This window comes from Phacochoerus africanus, chromosome X (assembly GCF_016906955.1).
Source record: "Phacochoerus africanus isolate WHEZ1 chromosome X, ROS_Pafr_v1, whole genome shotgun sequence".
Taxonomy (NCBI): Eukaryota; Metazoa; Chordata; class Mammalia; order Artiodactyla; family Suidae; genus Phacochoerus; species Phacochoerus africanus.
The window spans coordinates 15,008,794-15,031,180 of record NC_062560.1 but is presented as its reverse complement, the minus strand read 5'-3'; the positions used below and the strand labels follow the sequence as shown (position 1 = coordinate 15,031,180).

Sequence of the window (22,387 nt, the reverse complement as noted above, 5' to 3'; positions counted from 1 at the left end):
TAGTGACTGTCTCACATAGGAGTGGGTATTAACCAGAAAGGGACATAAAAGAAACACCTGGGGTATTGTAACTGTTCTATATCTCTACTGGGGTGGTGGTTATGTTGTTAGATAGAATATGCAAAAAATAGGAGTTCCCATCGTGGCGCAGTGTGGTTAACGAATCCGACTAGGAACCATGAGGTTGCGGGTTCGATCCCTGCCCTTGCTCAGTGGGTTAACGATCCGGCGTTGCCGTGAGCTGTGGTGTAGGTTGCAGACGCGGCTCGGATCCCGTGTTGCTGTGGCTCTGGCGTAGGCCGGTGGCTGCAGCTCCGATTCGACCCCTAGCCTGGGAACCTCCCATATGCTGCGGGAGCGGCCCAAGAAATAGCAAAAAGACAAAAAAAAAAAAAGAATATGCAAAAAATATATTGAGCTGTATACTTGTTCAGTTTACTGTATATAAATTACACCTTGTTGAGAAGAAACTGCCAACCTCATGAGGTTGTTATAAGACTCCAAGAGCTTTTAAAGATAAATACATAGGTACAGTCTTAGATATTGTAACTAGCTCAGGACCTATTCTTGTTGAAATTGGTTAGAAGCACTACTTGTGATTCTGGTAACCCATCAAATTCTTTTTAGGGCACTCCTGCAGCATATGGAAGTTCCCAGGCTAGGGGTTGAATCAGAGCTGTAACTGCCGGCCTACACCACAGCCACAGCAACGCAGGATCTGAGCTGAGTCTGCAACCTACATCCCAGCTCACGGCAATGCTGGATCCCCGACCCACTGAGCATGGCAAGGGTTTGAACCCGCATCTTCATGGGTAATAGTCGGATTCGTTTCCGCTGCACCACAACAGGAACTCCCCCATCAAGAATTTTAAGCCTCAGCAAAACACAAAAAAGTTAGTTATATGGAAGCTTACAGCCATTCCTGAACTTGGGGAAAGACATACAGGCGTTATAAACTTACTGAGAACACACCAGAGCTGCAAAAGGGTACAGCCTGGCTTTTGAGAGAGCCTTTCTGCTGATGGTAAATTTGGTCTGCTCTGAAACTTGGGAGAAGAGCTCCCTGCAGCTGCATCTTTCCGTGACACGCCCTCACTTTCCTTCCCCTTCCTCCCCACCCCACTCCACGAGGACAGGAAACACCACCTGTACCACTGCACTCGCCAACTCGGAAACCAAAATCTCATCTCCCCATCACGAAAATGACCCTCATCCCGAGGCGCTCTTGGCCACTGGTAACCAGCCACAGACCAGCAGCCAGCTCCACAGTCTGCCTGCCCTGCCTCCCCAGTGAGACTGCCTGTGGCCATCAGGCCCTGGTGGGCATATATGTTCAGGGTTCAAGCAAGCTGGAGGTGAGTGGAAGGAAGCGAGAAACCCTGCCTAGTTGGCGCCATGGGCAACCCTCATTCCTGGGCTATTATTTTTCAGTCCGTGAAAAAGTTGTGTGTGCTGAGCAGTGGACTTCAGGCAGCTGAGTATAAACACATGTCTACAAATACTGATAACACTATCTTTATTTGTCCACTACTCCACGAAGCCCGATCACCTGGGGACTGTTTGTTCCTCCACAAAGCAAGAACCCAGCTCCATGTGTATTAAAATGTGGGACATTTTCTTCTGAGCATAAATTTTCAAGAGCTGCTTCTATGCCTTGCCCGGTGCACTCTCAAATCCCCATGTATCTTTAAAAGCATAACATGCAGTTGATTTTAAAATAAAAATTGAGAGTCTCTGAATCATTGCATCAGTTTTTCTTAATGGGACCACAACGTCTACAACATATATGGAGCCTATTCATTACTGTGTTCAAGTTCTAGAGCTCGGAAGTACGTAAGATAGGTTCAGCAATTTACGTGACCAACCTGCAGACAGCTGCTGACTGGCTAATTCAAGCAAATGTTTTTTACATGACAGACGCTTGAGAAATGCCCAAAGAATGAGTAGGAATGTTTACAGAGGAATAAATGTGAATTTTTAAGCAACACGTTCTCACAAGAAATGCAGTTCACCAATATGTATATTTCCCAGGAATAAATGTTACTGGACTCCCTCCCCCCCCACCCACAAAAAAACCCCTAATGGTCTCTGGAAGAACATCACTATAAATATTAAAATTGGAAATCAACCTTGAAAATGGACATTGCTTAAGGAAAAAAAATCCAAAGAATGCTTGATTTCACCTAAGAGATACTTAGAAAAATCAGCATACAAATTGTTCCGTTCCAGAGAGTCAAATACAAAACCAGCTGTGACAAAAGTTAAACTGTCTGAGGAAAATGGATTTCAAGGAAATGCCGCTTATTTTCTCCTCTTGGTTCTTTCTGAAAGAATATTTGAAGAAGAAATGGAGTGGGACTTGTTGCTGGTTCTCCGAAGCCTTTGAATGACTTCTAAGAAACATCTGCCTGGGGGTTAAACTCTATTAGGTGTGGTTTTTTTTTTTTTTCTCACCAGTCAATTAATTTTGCAGGGAGGAAAAGGCAAGGCTAAATCCATTGTCCCCAGAAAAATGCACCTCAATCTTATGCTCAGAGATCTTTTTTTTTCCCCACCACCCACTCACTGAGTTTCCTTTCTTAAACCAGTATGTCCAACGCAGGAAGTAATCCCTAGGAACAGAAACACGCCTGAAAGGGAAGCGGAGTTGGAGGAGAACTTCCCCTGACACAAACAGCCCCGTCTGTCCCAACCTGGGAGCTCATTTACCGAGGCAGCTCCCACCATCCGAGAGAACCCCACTTTCCTCCAGGGCTTACCTGTCTGCGGAGAGAGCCGTGAGCGTGAAGACAGACACCCCCACCGAGGTAAGCTGGATAAAGGGAATCAGCTTGCAGCCAATCCTGCCGAACAGCCACCTGTCGGCCAGATACCTGCTGGCATCCACGGGAGCACAGGTCACCAGGAGGAGCAGGTCCCCCAAAGCCAGGCTGGAGATGAAGAGATTCGGCACGTTTCGCATGGACTTCACCGTACAGAAGATCTTGATCAGGGTGATGTTGCCAACGAGGCCTATCAGAATGATGACCCCATAAATGGCAGGGATGACATAGAAGACCCCAGGGTGGAACCAGTCGTCGTTCGTGGGGAGGTCCACACTGAGATTAGAGATGTTGCAGTGCACGAAACGGTCCGCTTCCAAGTTCAGAGGCAAACAGTCATTCAGAGCCATCCTCCAGATTCGTTCTCACCTAAAGCGTGTCCTGAGAGGCCGTTTCTGAACTTTTGGTTGTGCAGTTGGGTGAAGAGGAGGATAAAAATCTATGCCGGGCTCTTTAGCCTCTCTAATAAAAATACTCTGAGTACACAGCTACGATGGCATTCAGACTGTCTGTCACTATTTTGACGCTGGTGCTGCCCTGGTCTTCATGTGACCAATGCACTACATCTCTAAATTCAATAAGTTCACAAGAAAACAACCACAAAAACTCAGCCCCCAAGGGGCTTCGAATCAAACCCACTCTGTACCAACTCTTTCTACCTCCATTCTCATCTGAGTCTCCCCGGCTGCAGTTTACTAAGAACTTTGGCCCTGCTATTGCCACACGGCATTCCCCGTGTCTTTCTTGGTAGTGAGAACCTGAAGGTTTAAAGTGGGTAGAAAAAAATTGCACCGAGAAAGCCTCAAATGCTATAGGCAGGAGTGCTTTGCACGTCAGCGGCTTCACCAGCAAACGGCAGCTCTGCTGAGCTGAGGCTCTGAAAGGAACCAGGGCTACTTATAGACAGAGAATGCCAGCCCCCTGCTGGACACTTCAATCACTGCCCGGCCGCCTGCTCTGCCTCGATGAGAATCCCCTGCAGTCTGCCGGTGCTAGCGGGCAGCTTTAGTGGATAACCCCTGGCAGGTATTTCCTAAGGGTTCCGGCCCTCTGCAAAGCACGGGAAATCTTTCTGAGACGAGGCTCCGGGTCCAGAGGGGACTCACCTTCCCTTTTCTCCTCTTTTCCAGTACATTCGAATGACATGTTAAGGTTGCTACGAAATGAGGTCTGTCTCCGGATTAAATGCACACAGATGCCCAGGGTGTCCACGTGTGCGTGGGCCCACTCAGCCTTCCCCCTGCCTATCCGAACGGGGACTGCAACTGTGGGCAAATAAGCACAGGGCTCCTGCTTAAACCTTCAGCACCTGACAGCTAGGAAAACCAGAGGCAGAGGGCACATGCGCTCGGTCCTGCGGATTTGTCAGGCCATTCTTGTTCCCTTTACCAGAGAGAAATAAAATCAAGAGCCAGCTGATCTCTCACAGATCCGTAGTCTTTTCCAGAAGAATGGGTATTCTCTCACTATACAAAAAAGTACATGAATTGGCATTTTGATGCAGCTATTTCCAATTTTTAATTAATGCTTGCCAGGTTTTAGAGCAAGTTTCCTCCTAAGCTCTGAGTGGGAAATGAACTGGAAAGGAGTTACAGACAGAAAACTAGGAATGAGGGAGTGGAAAGAAAGCACTTTAACTTGACAGGGGCCAGGAAAGGCTTATTTGAGGAGGTACTTTAGATCTGAGCTTAGACCTTCAGCAACAATGTATAAAACTATCAAGTGTGAATCTTCAAGACTTACAAGGAGCCAGCTCTTCCAGATCCATCGCAGGAAGCCAGTTACTAGCAGGCATAGCCACGGAAGGTCTGGTTTTTCAGGATCCATAAGGAATAAAGAAACTTGCATTCATCACCATGCCAGGGCCCACCAAGAAAGCCTCCAAGTGTGCTGTCATGGAAATTTCCAACAGCAGATTACACCACTGGGGCGAGGCGGCCGCCATGCTCCTTCCATAAATCCAGGGGCTCGTGCTCCCCTCGGCCAGCAGTAAATCTGATGCTACGTGCCTGGAGGGGGAAGAGCTTCTCAGTAGAGATCAGTACCGCCAGTAATGAGTTAATAACTATCAGCCTAGTGGTGTTGAAGAGTAGCTAGCAGTAGAGCTTAACACAGGGACTCCGTGCTTAAGTCCTGGCTCCTTTATTCACTCCCTTGGCAAATTACTTAGCCAAGTTAACTTGGTGTCTTAAGCTTCAAGCTCTTCACGGGTAAAGTGGGGATAATTTGTTAAATGAAGTTCAATGAAATTGGCCATGTTAAGACTTCATAGTATTTGGCACATAGTAAGCACTCAATTAATATCAACTGCTATTACTATGCTTATTGTTGTGATGAGAGAGAGTTTTTGTGATTTTACTTTGGAAAAGCCCAATAAAGTCAGAAGAGCAAGGGACCTCCGGTCAATAGACAAAAGGTCCTATCACATGTGAATCAGCAAGCCCTCCATTTACTTGAAAGACATTTATTGAACATCTGCCAGTTTCCAGACAGTGTGCAAGAGCCTGAGGAAAAGAACGTGAAGATACATGTTATTAGAAGACCCGTCCTGATCCCAGCTACTCAAGCTCAGAGCCAGAGAAGGGTTTAGAAGGCATGTTTTGGGTTCACAAAGAGGACTCTCGGATGTTTCCCTTATTTCTTTAGATACCCTGTGTGCAAAGGCTTCTGTTCTTTCCATACCAGATTAATAATTCTCCTTCTTGAAATTGCTTTTTGTGGTGGCTTTCTTCTCTGATCATCTACCTTTCTTCCTCTCAATGACAGTGATTGCTTCTGGCATAGTTTTTGTCATCAGTCCTGGAGGAACAGTCTTGCATGGTGTCAGCTGCGCTACCATTGCACCATGAGGTCGGCCTGGGCTTGTATGAATTAGACCAAATCCCAGAGAAATTCACCACTCTTGGACTAGAGGAATTAGCGAAGCATTGAACTGCCCAGGGTTGTCCTGAGGATTTCAAAACAGACGCAGCAATAGCCTGGCGATAATATTATATTAAACCCAGGTATCTTTGGGCCTTTTAACCCTCTGAAAGTTCCTTGAGTATCGTTTAAATAGAAATAAACTCTGGCTTACCAAAAAAGAAAAAACAAAAACAAAAAACAGTTGCAGCATTTAGACCCCATCTTGTCCCTAGAATAAAGTAACTACCTTTTCTCCAGAGAAGGTGACATTGGATCTTAAAGGCTTTGTAAGTGTTTGACAGAATCCTTTGAAGAGAGAAAACAGTATGCATCTAGGATGGAAGCATAAGGGAAAGAGCTCGGCATTGAGCAGGGACAGCTTCAAGTGCACAAAGGCCATACAGATTGGAAGAGGGAAGGTGGGAGAGAGCGGTGTGAAATGCAGCTTGAGGCAGGTTTGGCAGGGTCTGCGACAGCTCTTGTACGCTTCTTAAGAAGTGTGGTCTAGAAGGCATGTTTTGGGTTCACAAAGAGGACTCTCGGATGTTTCCCTTATTTCTTTAGATACCCTGTGTGTTGAATCAACCTCATCTTTTAAATTCAACTGGGCTCTTAGTGTTTCTTCCACATAAGTTACACTGATGCTGAAAGGGGTGATTGCTCATGGCTGGTGTTGGTGTTACATGTCCCACAGCACTATAGACTGTTCTGATGGTATTTTAGGAGTGACGATATACTGACCGTTCAACACCTAATATTTTCTGGGAGCAAGGATATTTTAAAAAGTTAATTAGGGCAGGCATTGCATCTGGTGCTCAGGGTACCACTGAATAAGATGAGCAGTGTTCTGCTCTCGTGGACTCTGCAGCCTTTAAACAGGTTTTCATGAAAAGACTCCATGTGGTTATCACTCTCCAGGGGAGAGCTGAGACCATCCCACCAGAAATACCATCCTCTTGAACAGGGCAGGGCAGGCAGCAAGAGCTGGCATTGGGGAGGGAGGCGGGAGGACAGGAAGTGGAGCTTGAACAAATTTGAGGCTTCAGAAGCCATAGCCCTGGAGTTCCCTGGCGGCTCAGTGGTTAAGGATCTGGTATTGTCACTGTTGCGGCTGTGGTTACAGCTGTGGCGCAGGTTCCCTGCCCAGGAACTTCCACATGGCGCGAGTGTAGCCAAAAAAAAGAAAGAAAGAAAAGAAAAAAGAAAAAAAAAAAGCTGTAGTCCTAGTAGAGCCACCTGGGTCAGTGCAACCAGTACCTGTCAGGTCTCTGCCTGACACCTGTCCCTGCTCCCTGAGCCCATACCCCCACACCGTGGCCACCAAAGTGTTTGTTTTTCAGCATATGCGGATGTGTGGTTGTCTGGAGCCCTCCTCCCCCCCAAAATATTTACTGGATGAAATGATTAAAACCTATCTACTCTTGTAAAAAAATAAATAAATAAAAAGGTAATTAGAGAATTTTGATATCACGTCAACTAATTAGGTACAATGACTCTTTCCACCCTTACCATTATGTGTCACCTTCCGGCAGATCACCAAACACACTTAGACATTTGCTTAGCTTTTTATTTAATTGTGAGCATGAGGTGCCTTTGACTTAGGAAAATGGCATAGAACAAACATAATGCAAGGTCCCCTTCCTCAGGGACTCCGATTTCCGAATAGAATTGGAGTGTGACTCAGCATCCTTTCTTATGTGTCAGGGCAGGAGTGTCACTTCTGTTTCAGTCAACAGTCACATTTTCCATTCTTCTAGGAAGCTGGGGGGGCGGGGCACAATTATTTGGTAGAACTTGGGAGGATGAGTTGACTCAACAGGACCAAAGAGAATAGAGGCAAAGTCTCCTCCCACCAGCCATGTGCCTAGCACTGGATCTTTTCCAGTAGCTGGCATTCTTGGTAGACTGACAGTGAACATCCACGGAAAAGCTAAATTAATTATAGAGTGGGTAGAATTTGCAGGTGGAGCCAGAGTCAAGAGAAGGGGATGCTTTGGGTCTGTTTGAAACACAGTCTGCCTGGAACAAAGCTGTGGAGAGAAGTAATAAATGAGACAAAAAGGAGACTGGATCTGCCGGGGAAGACTTTACATTTACGGTTTCTGGTTGGACTTGAATTTATAAAACACTGGTCCTTCAAAAACAAACAAACAAACAAAACCGCTAAGATTTCCCAGAGAAGCTTCTTGAAAATAAAGATTCTGCAGCCATACCCCAGATCTACTGAATCAGATCTCCAGGGATGGAAGCCAAGAATCAGTCATTTTCATGAGGATCCAAAGGGACTCCAGCCCTCTGTAGTGCTGGGGACCAGTAATGCAGGCAGTGCGCGACCCAGAGATCATGGCAACGTGACAGTCCTTGCGCTGTCCCTTCTGCAGAGGGATCGGGTGAGCAAGAAAGCACATTTAGGAGATTGTTGCTACGGGCCCTTGATACCCAAAGTGTGGTCCTTGAGCCCACAGCATGGGGAGTACTGTAGAGCTCGTCAGAAATGCAGAAACTCAGGCACCATCCCAGACTTCCTGAATCATAATCTGCATTTTAACAAGCTCTCCAGGGATTCACTTGCATGGTTAATGTCTGAAAAGTGCCCATCTAGGCGTCAGGGAACTCTGGCAGAAAAGGTTAAGAAGCCAGAGCAGGAGCTGGGGCCAGAGAGGAAACTGAAATCTCAAGTTCAGAATGAAACCAGCAACCAGATGAATTTCAAAGTGAATGAAGAATCCCTGAATTGCGGCTTTTTTTGACATCCCTGAAAATGGCTGGGAATCATCCCAGACTGCATGGCAGATAAGCTCTTTTTGCCATAAGATAAGGGCCAGAATCACATTATAAATATAGGGAATACAAGCAATGGAGACGCTCGACAGTAATTTTTTTTTTTTTTTTTAAGGTTTGTGACTCAGAATAAACAGCAAGAGCAAGAGGGCGGGCACTCTGGAGGGAAATGCTGAATCTGGGTTCAGGTGTACTGAGTTCATTACATGAACAAGGGAAAGGAAGGAAGCCAATGGAAATGAGCGCAGAGAGGTAAATAAGACAACTGGCTGAGAACCAGGATGCCGAATGACAATGGTTTAAAGGTATAGAGATATCGCTGAGAATCAAGTGAAGCTAGGCTTTGAGGAAAGGGTCATGTGCTGAAAGTCAGTGGGGACCAAACATGATTTCAATATTCTATTTGTGGCAGCACCACGGAGAAGCTGCTGAAAAGACTGCAGCAACCCTTACTTGAGAAGAATCAGAGATGTCAAATTTTAGTGCTGCAGCAGGAACAAAAGAGACAGGTGACTATATCCAGATCCTGTAATGCCGGGATCACTTCAAGTTCCCTTATTTTTTTCTTAACATTCTGTGACTTTTCATGGGGCTTGGAAACTTAGGAGAGATGGGGCGGGGGGGGGGGGGGCGGGTCTTCTGAAAGACAGAATCGAGTTTGATTTTGAGCCACACGAAGCTGCAGAAGGACAGGTCGATGCCCAAAGCAGCCCTGGACTGGAAGACCAGACTCTCAGTCAAACAACATCTCAAATGGTGGTTTTAAAATATTCCACCAGTTCTTGGTACTCTCCTTCAAGAGGTAGAGATGAATTTCCCTCCCCTTGCATGTGAGCTGCACCAAGTGACTGGCTTCTAAGAAACAGAATGGGGCAGCAGCAATGGCACACATCTTCCAAGATCACATGGCTAAGGACACTGTAGCTCCTTCCACGCACTGTCTCTTAGCTTACCTGCACTGAAAGAAGTCAGCCACATGTCAGGAGAACATGTAAGTCACTCTATGGAGAGATCCACAGGCTGATGAACCGAGGCCTCCTGTCCACAGCTATGTGAGTAAGTCATTTTGGAAACGGATCCTCCGGCCCCAGTCAAGCCTTTGGATGACTACAACCCCAGCCAACATCTGGACTACAATCTCCAGAGATACTCTAAGCCAGACTCATCCAGTCAAAACACTCTCAAATTCCTGACCTGCAGAGACTGTGAGTTAATAAACATGTTTGGCTTTAATCCACTGCTTTATGGTAACTGAACTTGAATGGTTAGAGAGTGAAGGAAAAGAAAGCATGGTCAAATCCAGAAGAGTTATGGAGATAGAAATCCATAACGCCCAAGTTTCTAATCTGGATAAAATATATGTATTTTTAAATATTATAAACGAGCTGAGCTTTCTTGCCCTGTCACCATATACCTGGAAATTAGACAATTTATATCCCATTTCCCCATCTGCTCAGTGAGCTTGGGCAAGTGGAATCAATTCAGGGATCATTATTTTCCACTAAACTGTTCTGTGCCATGGATTCCTCCTCCATAAACTACAGGGGCATTTTCCCCTGGCCTACGCTTCAGGATAACTTAAGGCATTAGTATCATCCAATGGCACCTAAGGTAACACACAGTGAGTGGCACCTTCCCCTCTGCCCTCAGCCATCTCTCTTCCCAGCTCTTCTCTCCTGGGAGAATCTGATCAGTGAGACTCCAGATTCCCTGAAATGCATCCCTGTATTATGTCTGCTTTCACCAGAAGATGTCTGACAAGACAACATGTGGTTGGGATGAATTCCTTTTTAAACATTTTATTTTGAAATATCTTTAGGTTTATAAAAAAGCTGCAACCGATAGGAAAAAAGTTCCCAGGTACCCTTCTTCCAACTTCCTCAATTAGTATCTACAAAACTAAGAAATTAGCATGGGCACAATATGGTTATCTAAACTACAGACTTTATTAAGATTTCACCAGTTTTTCTTTTACTGCCATTTTCTGTTCCAGGACCCAATCTAAGATAACACACTGCACTTAAGCACATGATTCCTTAATCTCCTCTTATCCGTAATGGTTTCTGACTTGCCTGTCTGCCATGACCTTGACACTTTTAAAGTGTACTGGTCGGGAATTCTGTAGAATATCTCTCTATTTGGGTTTGTCTGACATCTTTCATTATGAGACTGGGGATGTGGATTTTGGGGAGAAAAACCAAAGAGGTGCTCTTCTCATCACATCTTATCAGGAGGTATGCATTAGTTACTGCTGTAACAAATTACTGTGAATTTAGTGGCTTAGAACAACAGTAATTTATTCTTTTACAATTCTAAAGGACAAAAGTCTGAAATAAGTTTTACAGGGCTAAAATCAAGGTGCTGGCAAGCCTGGCTCCTTCTGAAGGCTCTAGAGGCTCCAGTCATTCCTTGGCTGGTGGCCACGTCTCTCCCCTCTCTACGTCTGTCATCATATTGCCTTCTCCTCTTCCACAGGCAAAGCTTTCTTTGCTTCTCTCCTATAAGGTCTCTTGTGATTACACCAAACCCACCCAGAGAATCCAGAATAGCTTCCCTATCTCAAGGGCATCTGCAAAGTCCCTTTTGCCACATAAATTTTTCTATATTATGTAGCCACAGGTTCCAGGGAGTAGGACCTGGATATTATTGGAGGCCATTACTCGGCCAACGCAGACTACGCGACATCCATATGATTGATCAGTGGTCATGCTAATCTTGATCTCTGGTTAAGGTGGTTTTGGCTGGGGTTCCCACTGATTGGGGGGAGGGGGATAAATTCCAGAAATGTGATTGCGTTCACACCCAAAGTAATTATGTTGACATCATGTAACCACTCATAACGGTACTTATATTAAGTACCGTTCCCTACCAGACTCAGTTCTAGACCCTAGAAATACAAAAATTAACAAGCAATGGTCCCTACCCTTGAGGAGATATTTGCCTAACTAGGACAGCATTTGCAATTTCTTTAAAGACAGCAAGTTTATAAACACAAACACGCTTTCCTTTTAAACAATCTGGACACTGTTTTGGTGATGATCTTTAATTGTATGGAACGTTTCAGGTCATGTGAAAATGGAAACTAATTTTCTTACAGTTTCCAAAGTCTGGTTGGACTTTTTGAGACCATTTCCCACTCTGATATGCTCTCTTGGATTTTCTTCCCAAAGGTGAAGTACTACCTCATGGGCAAACCGATAAAAATGCCATCAGGTTTCTCATCAGAAAGTCTGGCTTTTATTTGGCACCCAGCCAGCTTTAAGGGACAAAAAAGGCTGGGATGCGGCCCCAGACTCTGAGTGCTTATGAAACTAAAGTGGATCGCCACACCTCACACTTGACTCTTTTTCTTCAGCCTGTGAAATAACACACCGTGTTCTTCTGCAAGGAAAATGCTAGGAAACAGGATTACCCAGAGATTTTTCTCTAGATGCCACTACAGCACTTCAAACTCAGAGTGGTTCCATGGGAACTCTCACTCAGTAGAAAAACTCTGTTATTTTTACTGCTTCAAGGAGGCTCACCTTAAATTAACTTCAAGTCATGTCTGAAATATATATCCCGTACCAGGTTCTTCAAGTCAAATACTCTCAAAATGGAACAACTGAGAAATACGCGGGGAATTTACCATTCACATATTGCAGACTTCAAGCTTCCCCTGGCCGGACCGCAATATATCAGAGGCAAGATCTTACTCAAACTGCTTATTAGCTGCCTGCCCTTAATAATGTCACTTTAAGACTCTCTGTGCTTACACCTTTCTTCGTATATAAAAGGGAGTTAGATGGCAGTGAGGTTTCCCATCTTCATCTGAGAGAGTTGACTCGAGATTCAAGTGAGATAATAAATACGAGGACATTTCAGAGGTAAAGACTTCTCAACAATTTTAAGTTACTTCGTATATTGTTAATTTCTGAGATGTGAAAATGGCATCATAGCCATGGTTTTAGAGGTCCTTACCTTTTAGAGGAGGGGGAGCCATCTTTTTATAAAAGGGCCAAATAGTAATATTTTAGGCTTTGAGGACCACGGAGTCTCTAGGAAAGCAGCCAATGGAAAATAGGTGAAGGAGTGGGTGGGGTGGTGTCTCAATAAAGTTTATTGGTAATACGGGAGGTAGGTCCACGGGCCAGAGTTTGCCAACCTTTGTTTCAGAGAAACTTACTGAAATAGTTGTGGGCGAAATGGTATGACAGCCAGGATTTGCTTCCAAATCATATGGAAAATGGAGATGTGAGGAGGGACAGAAGTGAAATACGAATGGCCAAGTTGATAATTACTGGAGAAGGGTGAAGGTATCGGGGATTCATGTAATGCGTGCGTGTATTTTGTATATGTTTAAATTCTCCACTACTTTTAATAGTAGCAAAACCATAATGTATTACTAACATAATAAATATGGCCAAACAAGTAACTACACATGTATCGTTGAGACCTTGGCTGGATGATGTCGAGTGGAGCTTGCCAGAAGGCCAGCAGCATCATTCTGGCCATTCAGATACGCATTTCCTCTATTCCACATCAATCCAGAGATCCAAGATTAAAGTGCCAGGGAGAACACATGACTCAAGATGAGACTGATTTCAGAGTGGCTACTGGATTGTCAGCCTAGGAAAATGCCTCCTAGATACAGCAGGAAAATGGACTGTTTTGCCTTTTTTTTTTCCTAACTACCCTCTCTTTCTCATTCCTTTCCACAGCTACATTAGTGTATTTTAAATTCTGCGGTGTCCTACAAAAGTAAAAAATGTGAGATCAATTGTTAGTCCAGATTGCTTTTTAAAAGACTAGGTGTGCTAAAACCCGGGCTCTTTATCATGGAGTCAGAGAAAGTAGAAATGGCTTGGCTTATAGTCTTATTTTCCTATATGAGTTACATGAGTTCAAATGACTGTTCCAGACTTTTACACAAAAATTCTAGAGAGGACCCCCTCTTATACTTCAGGGACAAGCTACCACCAGCATTCAGCTTTCTATTTCTCTTAGCAAGTTTTCGTATCCTTTTAAATTGCCGGATAGTGAATAGTACAGGACCTATGGGAAGAGTGAGGACAGAGGATACGATAATAAAGGACCAACACTGAATCCAAATATTTTATATGTATTCCCTCTATGGTTCCCATTACAACCACCCTATGATACAGGACTACTTACATCCCTTGTACAGATGAGGAAATGAGGTATAGGGAGGGGAAGCAACTGGCCGGAATTTACACGGTTAATAGGTTTGTTCTGGTCACTGGGTGCTTAACCACTAGTCCACACGCTTCTCAGGGGACGAAGGGTAGAAGTAGAGAGAGTCATACCTTGGAGTTCTCCTGGAAGGTGAAATGGACAAACAGGCAAGAGGGCAAAAGCGTGCTGAAACACAAGGAAGTAGAAATTAGGGATAATCAGGGAGCTGAAATACTAGTGCAAAAAAACCACAGAGAGTCCAGCAGCTGTGGTTCCTATTTCTTCCTCAGCAGCGGTGTCCTGTGTGTTTTTGGTTTTTCTGGTTTTGGGGGTTTTGTCTCTAGGGAAATAAACAGGATGCTCAGTTCCTCTCTATGTCTACAGTCCTATTTATTTCATATCAAAGTAATTTAAGATGTCGAGAGAAGAAACTCACTGGTTCCCAATGGTGACAGGACCTCAACTGTGCTTCCTTTTTCAAGAAATAAGACAAAACATTCCCATGAAAACATGAAGCAAATTATGTACCATTTTGCTGAAAACACTGCTAGGCTTTGGGGTGACCCTTAAGAACAGTGAACAAGCCCGCATTTCTGATCTCCTGGGAAAGAGGCTACTCATAGGCTCAGAGCAAGGCTCGATGCATTGTTTTGCATTCCCCTCTCACACACCCTACTCAGCATCCTAATTCCACTTCTGCGTCCCTCTGCCAACTGTGAGGATGCTACCTCTCAAAATCACTGGCTTCCGCTTTTCTGCTGGGATTAGAAAGACCTCACTTCAGTCATTAAAAACATCCACTCCTCTTCCTTCATTTGTAAACTCTCCTTGTAATGCTTTTCTGCTGGGATTAGAAAGACCTCACTTCAGTCATTAAAAACATCCACTCCTCTTCCTTCATTTGTAAACTCTCCTTGTAATGATTATGACTGACAAGTCTTGCTCTTTGAGTTCTGTACCATTGGAATCAACTCCCCAAACACACTCTGTTTCTTTCATCCAAAGCCTGAGAATGTGGGAACCCTGCTTTGGAGAAGTGATTGGCCAGACCTCCCCCGCCATCAGCAGCCCCCGGCTGCCATGCTGACCTAAGGGAGATGTCTCATCGTGTCTACAGCCAAGACAGCCTGGTTGCCAAGCATCCAAGAAAAAAAAGACTGGAAAGTTAACAACTCTGAGTAGGTTATAACAAACAATGTTTATGGGCTTCTGGAGAGTTTTGTTTGGGACTCAGTGACTCCAAATGGTCAGGGGAGCAGAGCTCAATTAACAATTTTTTAAAACCTTCAATTAAAAACACTGTTGAGTTGAAAACAATCAGATCAGAAAAAGAGTGAAGAGATGCTTTTGTTACTAGGCAATCCAGAAACATCACAAACTGTGCTCTGGAAGAAAAATACTTCTTTACCCTTTCTCAGAAAGGCAGAAATATAAAAAGCAGGAGTGAAGTTTCTACTTAGACTTAGCAGCTGCTGGGTGTAACCTGGATCTGTCCGTCCCTTCAAGAGTTCAAGAGTATCTGCATGTGAGAACACATATATGGAACCGAAGTTGCAACTAGCATCTGCTGAATCCTCAGCATGTGCCAGGCACTGTGCTAAATGCTTTCTTCTCTCTGCATTTTCAACCCTATTAGGTAATCTCTAACCCACAAGGTAGTTGTGAGAATTAAATAACACACAGCAAGGCTCAATAAACACAGTTCCTGAGAGTTCCTATTGTGGCTCAGCAGGTTAAGAACCTAACATAGTATCCATGAGGATGTGGCTTCAATCCCTGGCCTGGCTCAGTGGGTTAAGGATCCAGCATTGCCATGAGCTGCGGTGTGGGTCACAGATGTGGCTTGGATCCAGTGTTGCTGTGGCTGTGGCATAGGCCTCAGCTGTAGCTCTGATTCGACCCCAGCCTGGGAACTTCTATACGCCACAGGTGCAGCCGTAAAACAAACAAACAAACAAACAAAAAACAATAATAATAAGTACAGTTCCCTTTCAAATTTTGTCAAGTTTTGTGCTTGATATTCACTGTTAGCTCCATTATACTCTCTTGAACCGTATTTGTATAAAATCAACTAATTCTCATCTTTTATGGGAAGACTTGAGTTTTATCTATAAACACACTGCCTTTATCTAATTATATAGTATGAAATATATATAATGAAAAATACATGTTATAGTCACTATACTTATTTTTTGGACACACCCATCAAATGATTTGATAAGGACGCTGATGTGTACATTTGACTGGGAGAAGTCAATCTCATTGGTGAGTAGGAGATATTTTGTTCTAATTTATGATATGATGATAAGGGATGTTAGAGTTCTAATAAGGTATGGAATGGTAAAAGGATTGTTAATTGAATGTAACCCCTGGGTAATTTATGACAATGAGAGACTAAAATATTAGGAAAAGTGGGGGTTTTTTTTTTTGTCTTTTTGTTGTTGTTGTTGTTGTTGTTGTTGTTGTTGCTATTTCTTGGGCCACTCCTGCAGCATATGGAGGTTCCCAGGCTAGGGGTCTAAGAGGAGCTGTAGCCACCGGCCTACGCCAGAGCCACAGCAACGTGGGATCCGAGCCGCGTCTGCAACCTACACCACAGCTCACGGCAACGCCGGATCGTTAACCAAAAGTGGGTTTTTTAACAGCTGTAACATTTATTCACTCAGCCATGTACTACTTCATCTACCCATCCATCTATTATTTATCCATCCTCCATCCTTGCTGCTTCTTTTTCTCCATCCATTAATGTATTATGCAGCCATTCATCCGCCTATGCATCCTTCCTTCTATTCACCCATCCATTCCACGAACACACTCAAGGGAGTAAGAGCGCAGTGCATATAAACGCACAGAAGAAATAGAAACTTTCCATTTAATAGAGGAAAGAAAAGAGCAGATATGAGATAAATGTTCCCGGGAATTGTGTATTAAGTCTATAGATTTTTCAAAGCATGACGACTTACATCTGACAGAAGAGAAAGAGAAACTTCTTCAATGGAAGAGACAGAATTGACTTTGAATTCTGAAGATTCTTGAAGAATTGGTAGGATACTATAAATAGAAGGGAGAGTGCCTTTGGGGGAAAGAGGTTGGTAGAGAGGGCAAGCTGGAACTCTGGAAATGGTGAGTATGAGTATTTTGTGTTAGCCGGACGATGGTGATAGAAGGTTAAACCTAAAAGGTGTGTTGCCGGGGCGGGGTGGAGGGGGGTGCAGATCATGAAAGGCCTGCAGTAATGGTCTAGGAAATGTGTTTTCTTGGTGGGCACACGAAGACACTGAGATTTTAAAGTAGTAGGCTGATACAGTCAAAGTGGCATATGCCAGCATTTTTAATCAATTTCAATTTTCGATTAGCTATTTAATAGACAAAATATAATAAACCAGAGGTTCTAAAATGCTCTCAGTTCACAACAGTCTGTGTCTCTGTAATTTTTTCAGGGGATCCCTAGGCCAAAAGAAACACCTAACAGGAATTCCCTCTGTGACACAGTGGATTAAGGGTCTGGTGTTGAAACTGCATCAGCTCAGGTTGCTGCTGTGGCACAAGTTGGATCCCTGGCCCAGGAATTTCCACATGCTATGGGTACAGCCAAAGAAAAGAAAAGAAATATCTAATAATTCCATTTATTAAGTAAAGCCAAATAATTTATTGAATATTTGTATCCTAACAACGTAGTAGCTGTCTGAAAAAAAATAATGCATGGAAATAAAATATATATATTGTAGAACTTCATTCTTAAACAACCACAAGTACTTCCCAGTGAGACTGGTGCACCTGCTGGGCACTGTACATTTTCTCAAACCTTGGAATCAGATTGGCCACCACCCCCTCATTTCCTGTTTTATAGTGATTCTCACTTGGTTTTGCTTTTTACCACAGCAACTGCTAGCCACCCAGCTTCAAAAGATATCATGCTATCAAAAGTTATAGACCCAATGTTGAAACCGTGGACTACATCAAGCTATTAGTTTGCATAGCGTACAAAAGATGTTACATAGCTCTGTGTTTTCCTCAAAAATTTAAAATATCCTGCTAATCCCACTCCTGGGTATATCCAGAGGAAGGAAATCAGTATTTTAAAGCGATAGCTGTACTCCCGTGTTCACTGCAGCATTGTTCACAGTAGTCAAGCCATGGAAACAACCTAAATGCTCTTTGATGGATGAATAGATAAAGAAAAAAAAGTAATAAAATATATATATATATATATATGTATGGAAAATCTTAGGTTTTCCAAATGATACAGGTTGGGGGGTGGGGGGATGCGCTGGGGGTTTGGGATGGAAATGCTATAAAATAGGGTTGTGATGATTGTTGTACAAGTATAAATGTAATATAATTCACTGAGTAATTAAAAAAAGAAAAACATATATATATATATATTTATAAATATATATATTTATAAATATTAGCCAAAAACCAGAAAGGAACCCTGTTATTTGTGACCACATGAATAAACTTGGGCAATATTATGCTAAGTGAAATAAGTCAGACAGAGAAAGACAAATACTGTATAGTATCACTTATATGCAGGAATCTTAAAAAAAAAGGCGGAACTCATAGAAACAGAGTATAGAGACTAGAAGGTGGTTGCAAGGAGCTGAGAGGCGGGGGAAATGGGGAGATAAAGATCGGTTATAAGCTGAATAAGTTCTAAGGATCTAATGTACAACATGGTGACTAAAGTGAATAACACGGTACTGTGTACTTGACATTTGTAGAGACTAGATATTAAGCATGCTCGCCACACACACACACACACACAAACATAACATAAACAAGTTAACTATGTGAGGTGATAGATGTGTCCATTATCATGATCTTTTTTTTTTTTGTCTTTTGTCCTTTTATGGCCACATCCTCGGCATATGGAGGTTTCCAGGCTAGGGGTCGAATCAGAGCTGTTGCTGCCGGCCTAGGCTGATCTGAGCCGCATCTGCAACGCCAGATCCTTAACCCACGGAGAGAGGCCAGGGATCAAACCCACAACCTCATGGTTCCTAGTCGGATTCGTTTCTGCTGCACCATGACGGGAGCTCCAATCATCATGACCTTGGTAATCACGCCACAATATAGCCGTACATCAAATCATCACGTTGTACACTTTATATACAATTTTGTTTGTCAATTATTCCTCAGTAAAGTCAGAAAGAGATAGATTAATTAAATAATTAAATATCCTGCCTCACCCTTGTGAATTTCCTGCAGTGCCCAAGGGTACCTCAGCACATGACTTGAAATTTTATGTATTTATGGCTGCACCCGCAGCATATGGGAGTTCCTGGGCCAGGGCCAGGGGTCGAATCAGAGCTGCAGCTGCAGGCCTACGCCATAGCCGCAGCAACATCAGGTCTGAGCCATATCTGTGACCTGTGCTGCAGCTCAGATCCTTAACCCACTGAGCGAGGCCAGGGATCGAAGCTGCATCTTCACAGAGACGACGTTGGATTCTTAACCTGCTGAGCCGCAACAGGAACTCCATGACTTGAGAATTTAGTATTCATCCATGATTATTTGCCAGGAACGGGCCTAGGCATGTTATACATATTTCATTTAATCCTTGATATGGGATTATTACTACTATCACCCCCAATTTTCATATGATGAAACTGAGGTCACAGGGCTTGAAAGTGATGAAATTAGTCTTAAACCCTATGCAGCCCCTCTATTAATATATATCAAAAGACCTTGTGCTTACCTGCTTCAGCTTATCTTTCCTCACTTGACTCTAAACAACATAAGGGGCCATAATCCTACATATCTTTGTATTCCTACTATCCAGAGTTTCCTCCTCAATGCTATTATCAGGATGTGATGTCTTTCTTGGTCTTATCTGACTTGTTTAACTTTCCCTGAAGCAGATCCCAAGACATGACTTTCAGTGCAAATAATTTATTTGTGAGATAATTCCAAAAATTCTGGGGTGAGTAGGGAAGTGTGTGAGGGAAGGGAAGGAGTGAATAAAAGGGACGTTATAAATAAAAGTTATGAAGCTACTTTCCCCAGTGGGTAACTGGAGCGCGATCACAGTAGGAAGTCTAGGAACCAGTGTGGAACACCTGGCTCTGAACTGTCCTACTGGAGGGGCAAGAGAGCTGGGGATATTCACACACCAATACCCATCTGACACTAGCTACGGACCGCTCATGCGGATGGGGGTGTTGATTTCTTGGCAATTTTGGCCAGCCATAGGAATGAGGGGAAAAAAAAAAAGGCTTCACTGTGAAGCCAGAGAAAATACTCAGGAAAAAAGATGAGATTTTAGCAGCTAGAACTCAAATCTGCTCACTGAAATAATTGGCCCGATTAGACATGGGTGAGGCATGTCTTTTTTCACTGGTCGAATCTTGTAGAACAATACTACAGAAATGATTTGTGGGAGGGCAGTGCCTTTCTATGAGGGTGAATCAGAATAGCTGGGAGGCAGAGTTCCCTCCCATCTTGGCTCAGCAGAAACAAACCTGACTAGTATCCATGAGGACACAGGTTTGATCCCTGGCCTCACTCAGTAGGTCAGGGATCCGGGTTGCTATGAGCTGTGGTGTAGGTCATAGACACAGCTCAGATCCTGTGTTGCTGTGACTCTGGCATGGGCCAGCAGCTACAGCTCCAATTCAATCCCTAGCCTGGGAACATCCATATGCCATGGGTGCGGCCCTAAAAAGACAAAAGACAAAAGACAAAAAAAAAAAAAAGAAAAAGAAAAAAGAATACCTGGGAGGCAGGTATAGTTTGTAAAAGCATATTTAATATAATTTTATATTTGGAAAATAAACGCATTTTTTGTTTTTATCTCTTTGGTTGGTGAATATATAGAGAAGAGAGTAATTTTCAAGAGAGTTCAGCATAAAAGTACAGCATCAGGACAGAGAGGTCTCAGAAGCCTTTTTTGGTTTAATATTTGAGAAGGGCTCAGCCAGATCCCTCATGGCCAAGCAGTACCTAAGGAGGAAAGCATTTGCTAACATGGGCTTTCCATTTGTTTTCTAAACAAAGGAAACAAGAACAGGTTTCTCAACTGAAAAGGGAAGCTGAAGTTGAAATCCTCATTTCAAGAGTTCCCGTCGTGGCGCAGTAGTTAACGAATCCGACTAGGAACCATGAGGTTGCGGGTTCGGTCCCTGCCCTTGCTCAGTGGGTTAACGATCTGGCGTTGCCGTGAGCTGTGGTGTAGGTTGCAGACGCGGCTCGGATCCCACGTTGCTGTGGCTCTGGCGTAGGCCAGTGGCTACAGCTCCGATTCGACCCCTAGCCTGGGAACCTCCATATGCCGCAGGAGCGGCCCAAAGAAATAGCAAAAAGACAAAAAGACAAAAAAAAAAAGAAATCCTCATTTCATCTACATCTTTAAGGCCACATTGAGAGTTTATCTCAGCAGGGAAAAAATGGCTTTTGGGAATACACACAAGCATTTAGCAGAAAGACATAGTTCCTTACTGCATTCTCAGCGAAATTGAATGGGTTTACCATGTTCCAATTCAACTAGCTATGCCCCCATGAAACTAAGAAATTTCCTATAAATTGCATTTCAGAAGCCATTACAAATATCAAACAATAATTTCCAAGAGGAAAAAAATAAAAGAGGTACAAAGCAAGTCACTAAAATTGGCTCTTCACCATTAATTTCTCTTTCCTAATGGGAATGACCAACTTACACCTTCGCTGAATTCCATTTTGGGTAACAATATTTTTTATGTGAATCTAAGAGTGCCTATCAAGCAACATATATGGAGATGGTCTTAGTTTAAGCCTTAACCACGGTTTAAATACATCTGGTGAATTTATAACTATAAACTGATTATATCATTGGTTGAAGGAAAAGGAAACTGCTTTCTCGCCTCGGGAAGGGTCAGAAATGATGTTAGGCACTTAGGTCCCTGGCCTGGCCCTATGTATTCATGTCTGAACTCTCTGGAGGGATCAGATAACAAGAAAAACTTAGGAACCCACGTTCATGAGACATTCTGAATGGGCAGGTCCAGGCTGCACTGTGCTATAGCTCTGCTGAGGACTGTGAAGGAAGCTGCTGGGAACACAATGTCGCTTGGGCAACTCGAGGGTTCCCAGTTCTGAGGCACCTGGGACATGAATGCTCTCCCAGAGGGACTAACTGCAGCAGTGAGCAGCACCAAGTAGCAGATATTCTTGAGGTGTTCAAGGGGAAGAAGATAAGAAGGCATCTCACAAGCCAACAGAATGGGATTTCGCAAAATCAGTGAAACCCGGACTTTTTATTGCAACCATTTTATTAGTACCCACAGGCAGGAGAAACCTGGATTGATATTGAATGAAAACAGTATCATGTTTAACATGTATCATTGTGTCATACGCCTTTGCAGATAATAATTATAAAAATCTATGAATGGCTTTTAATTATGTGGATGGAAAATAGAAAACTCTAGATAAAATAAACATAACCAGTGGTGCAGTGTTGTAGAATTCTGGTCCTAATTGAGGCATTCTGTAGCTTCTTGACCTTAGGCAAATTTTGCATGGATGAGTAAATGACTGGCCCTAATTCTTCACCTTATTCTCAATCTATACCCTTGGCAGGGCCTCACTGTGGGCAGAAGGTATTTCTCTGCCCTTTGACTTTGGGCTTGGCCATGTAACTTTCTTTGGCCAATGACATTTGGGTAGAAATGGCAGTGTTTTGGTTCCAAGTTTAGATCTTAAAAGGCCTTGTGTACATTCACTTGCTC

The 22,387-nt window shown here is 43.5% G+C and overlaps 1 protein-coding gene across 2 annotated transcripts in view; it reads right to left on the bottom strand.

The window, feature by feature from the left end:
* GRPR (gastrin releasing peptide receptor) overlaps positions 1-3,573 on the bottom strand; it is a 50,470-nt gene extending 46,897 nt beyond the window's left edge. Inside the window, exon 1 of one of the 2 annotated variants that reach the window (XM_047765554.1) lies at positions 2,760-3,573. In XM_047765554.1, the coding sequence (XP_047621510.1) occupies positions 2,760-3,172 (413 nt within the window). In that variant the 5' untranslated portion in view covers positions 3,173-3,573. The remainder of the gene's footprint in view (positions 1-2,759) is intronic. The other variant, XM_047765555.1, reaches the window with a different exon arrangement.
* Positions 3,574-22,387: the final 18,814 nt, after the last annotated feature.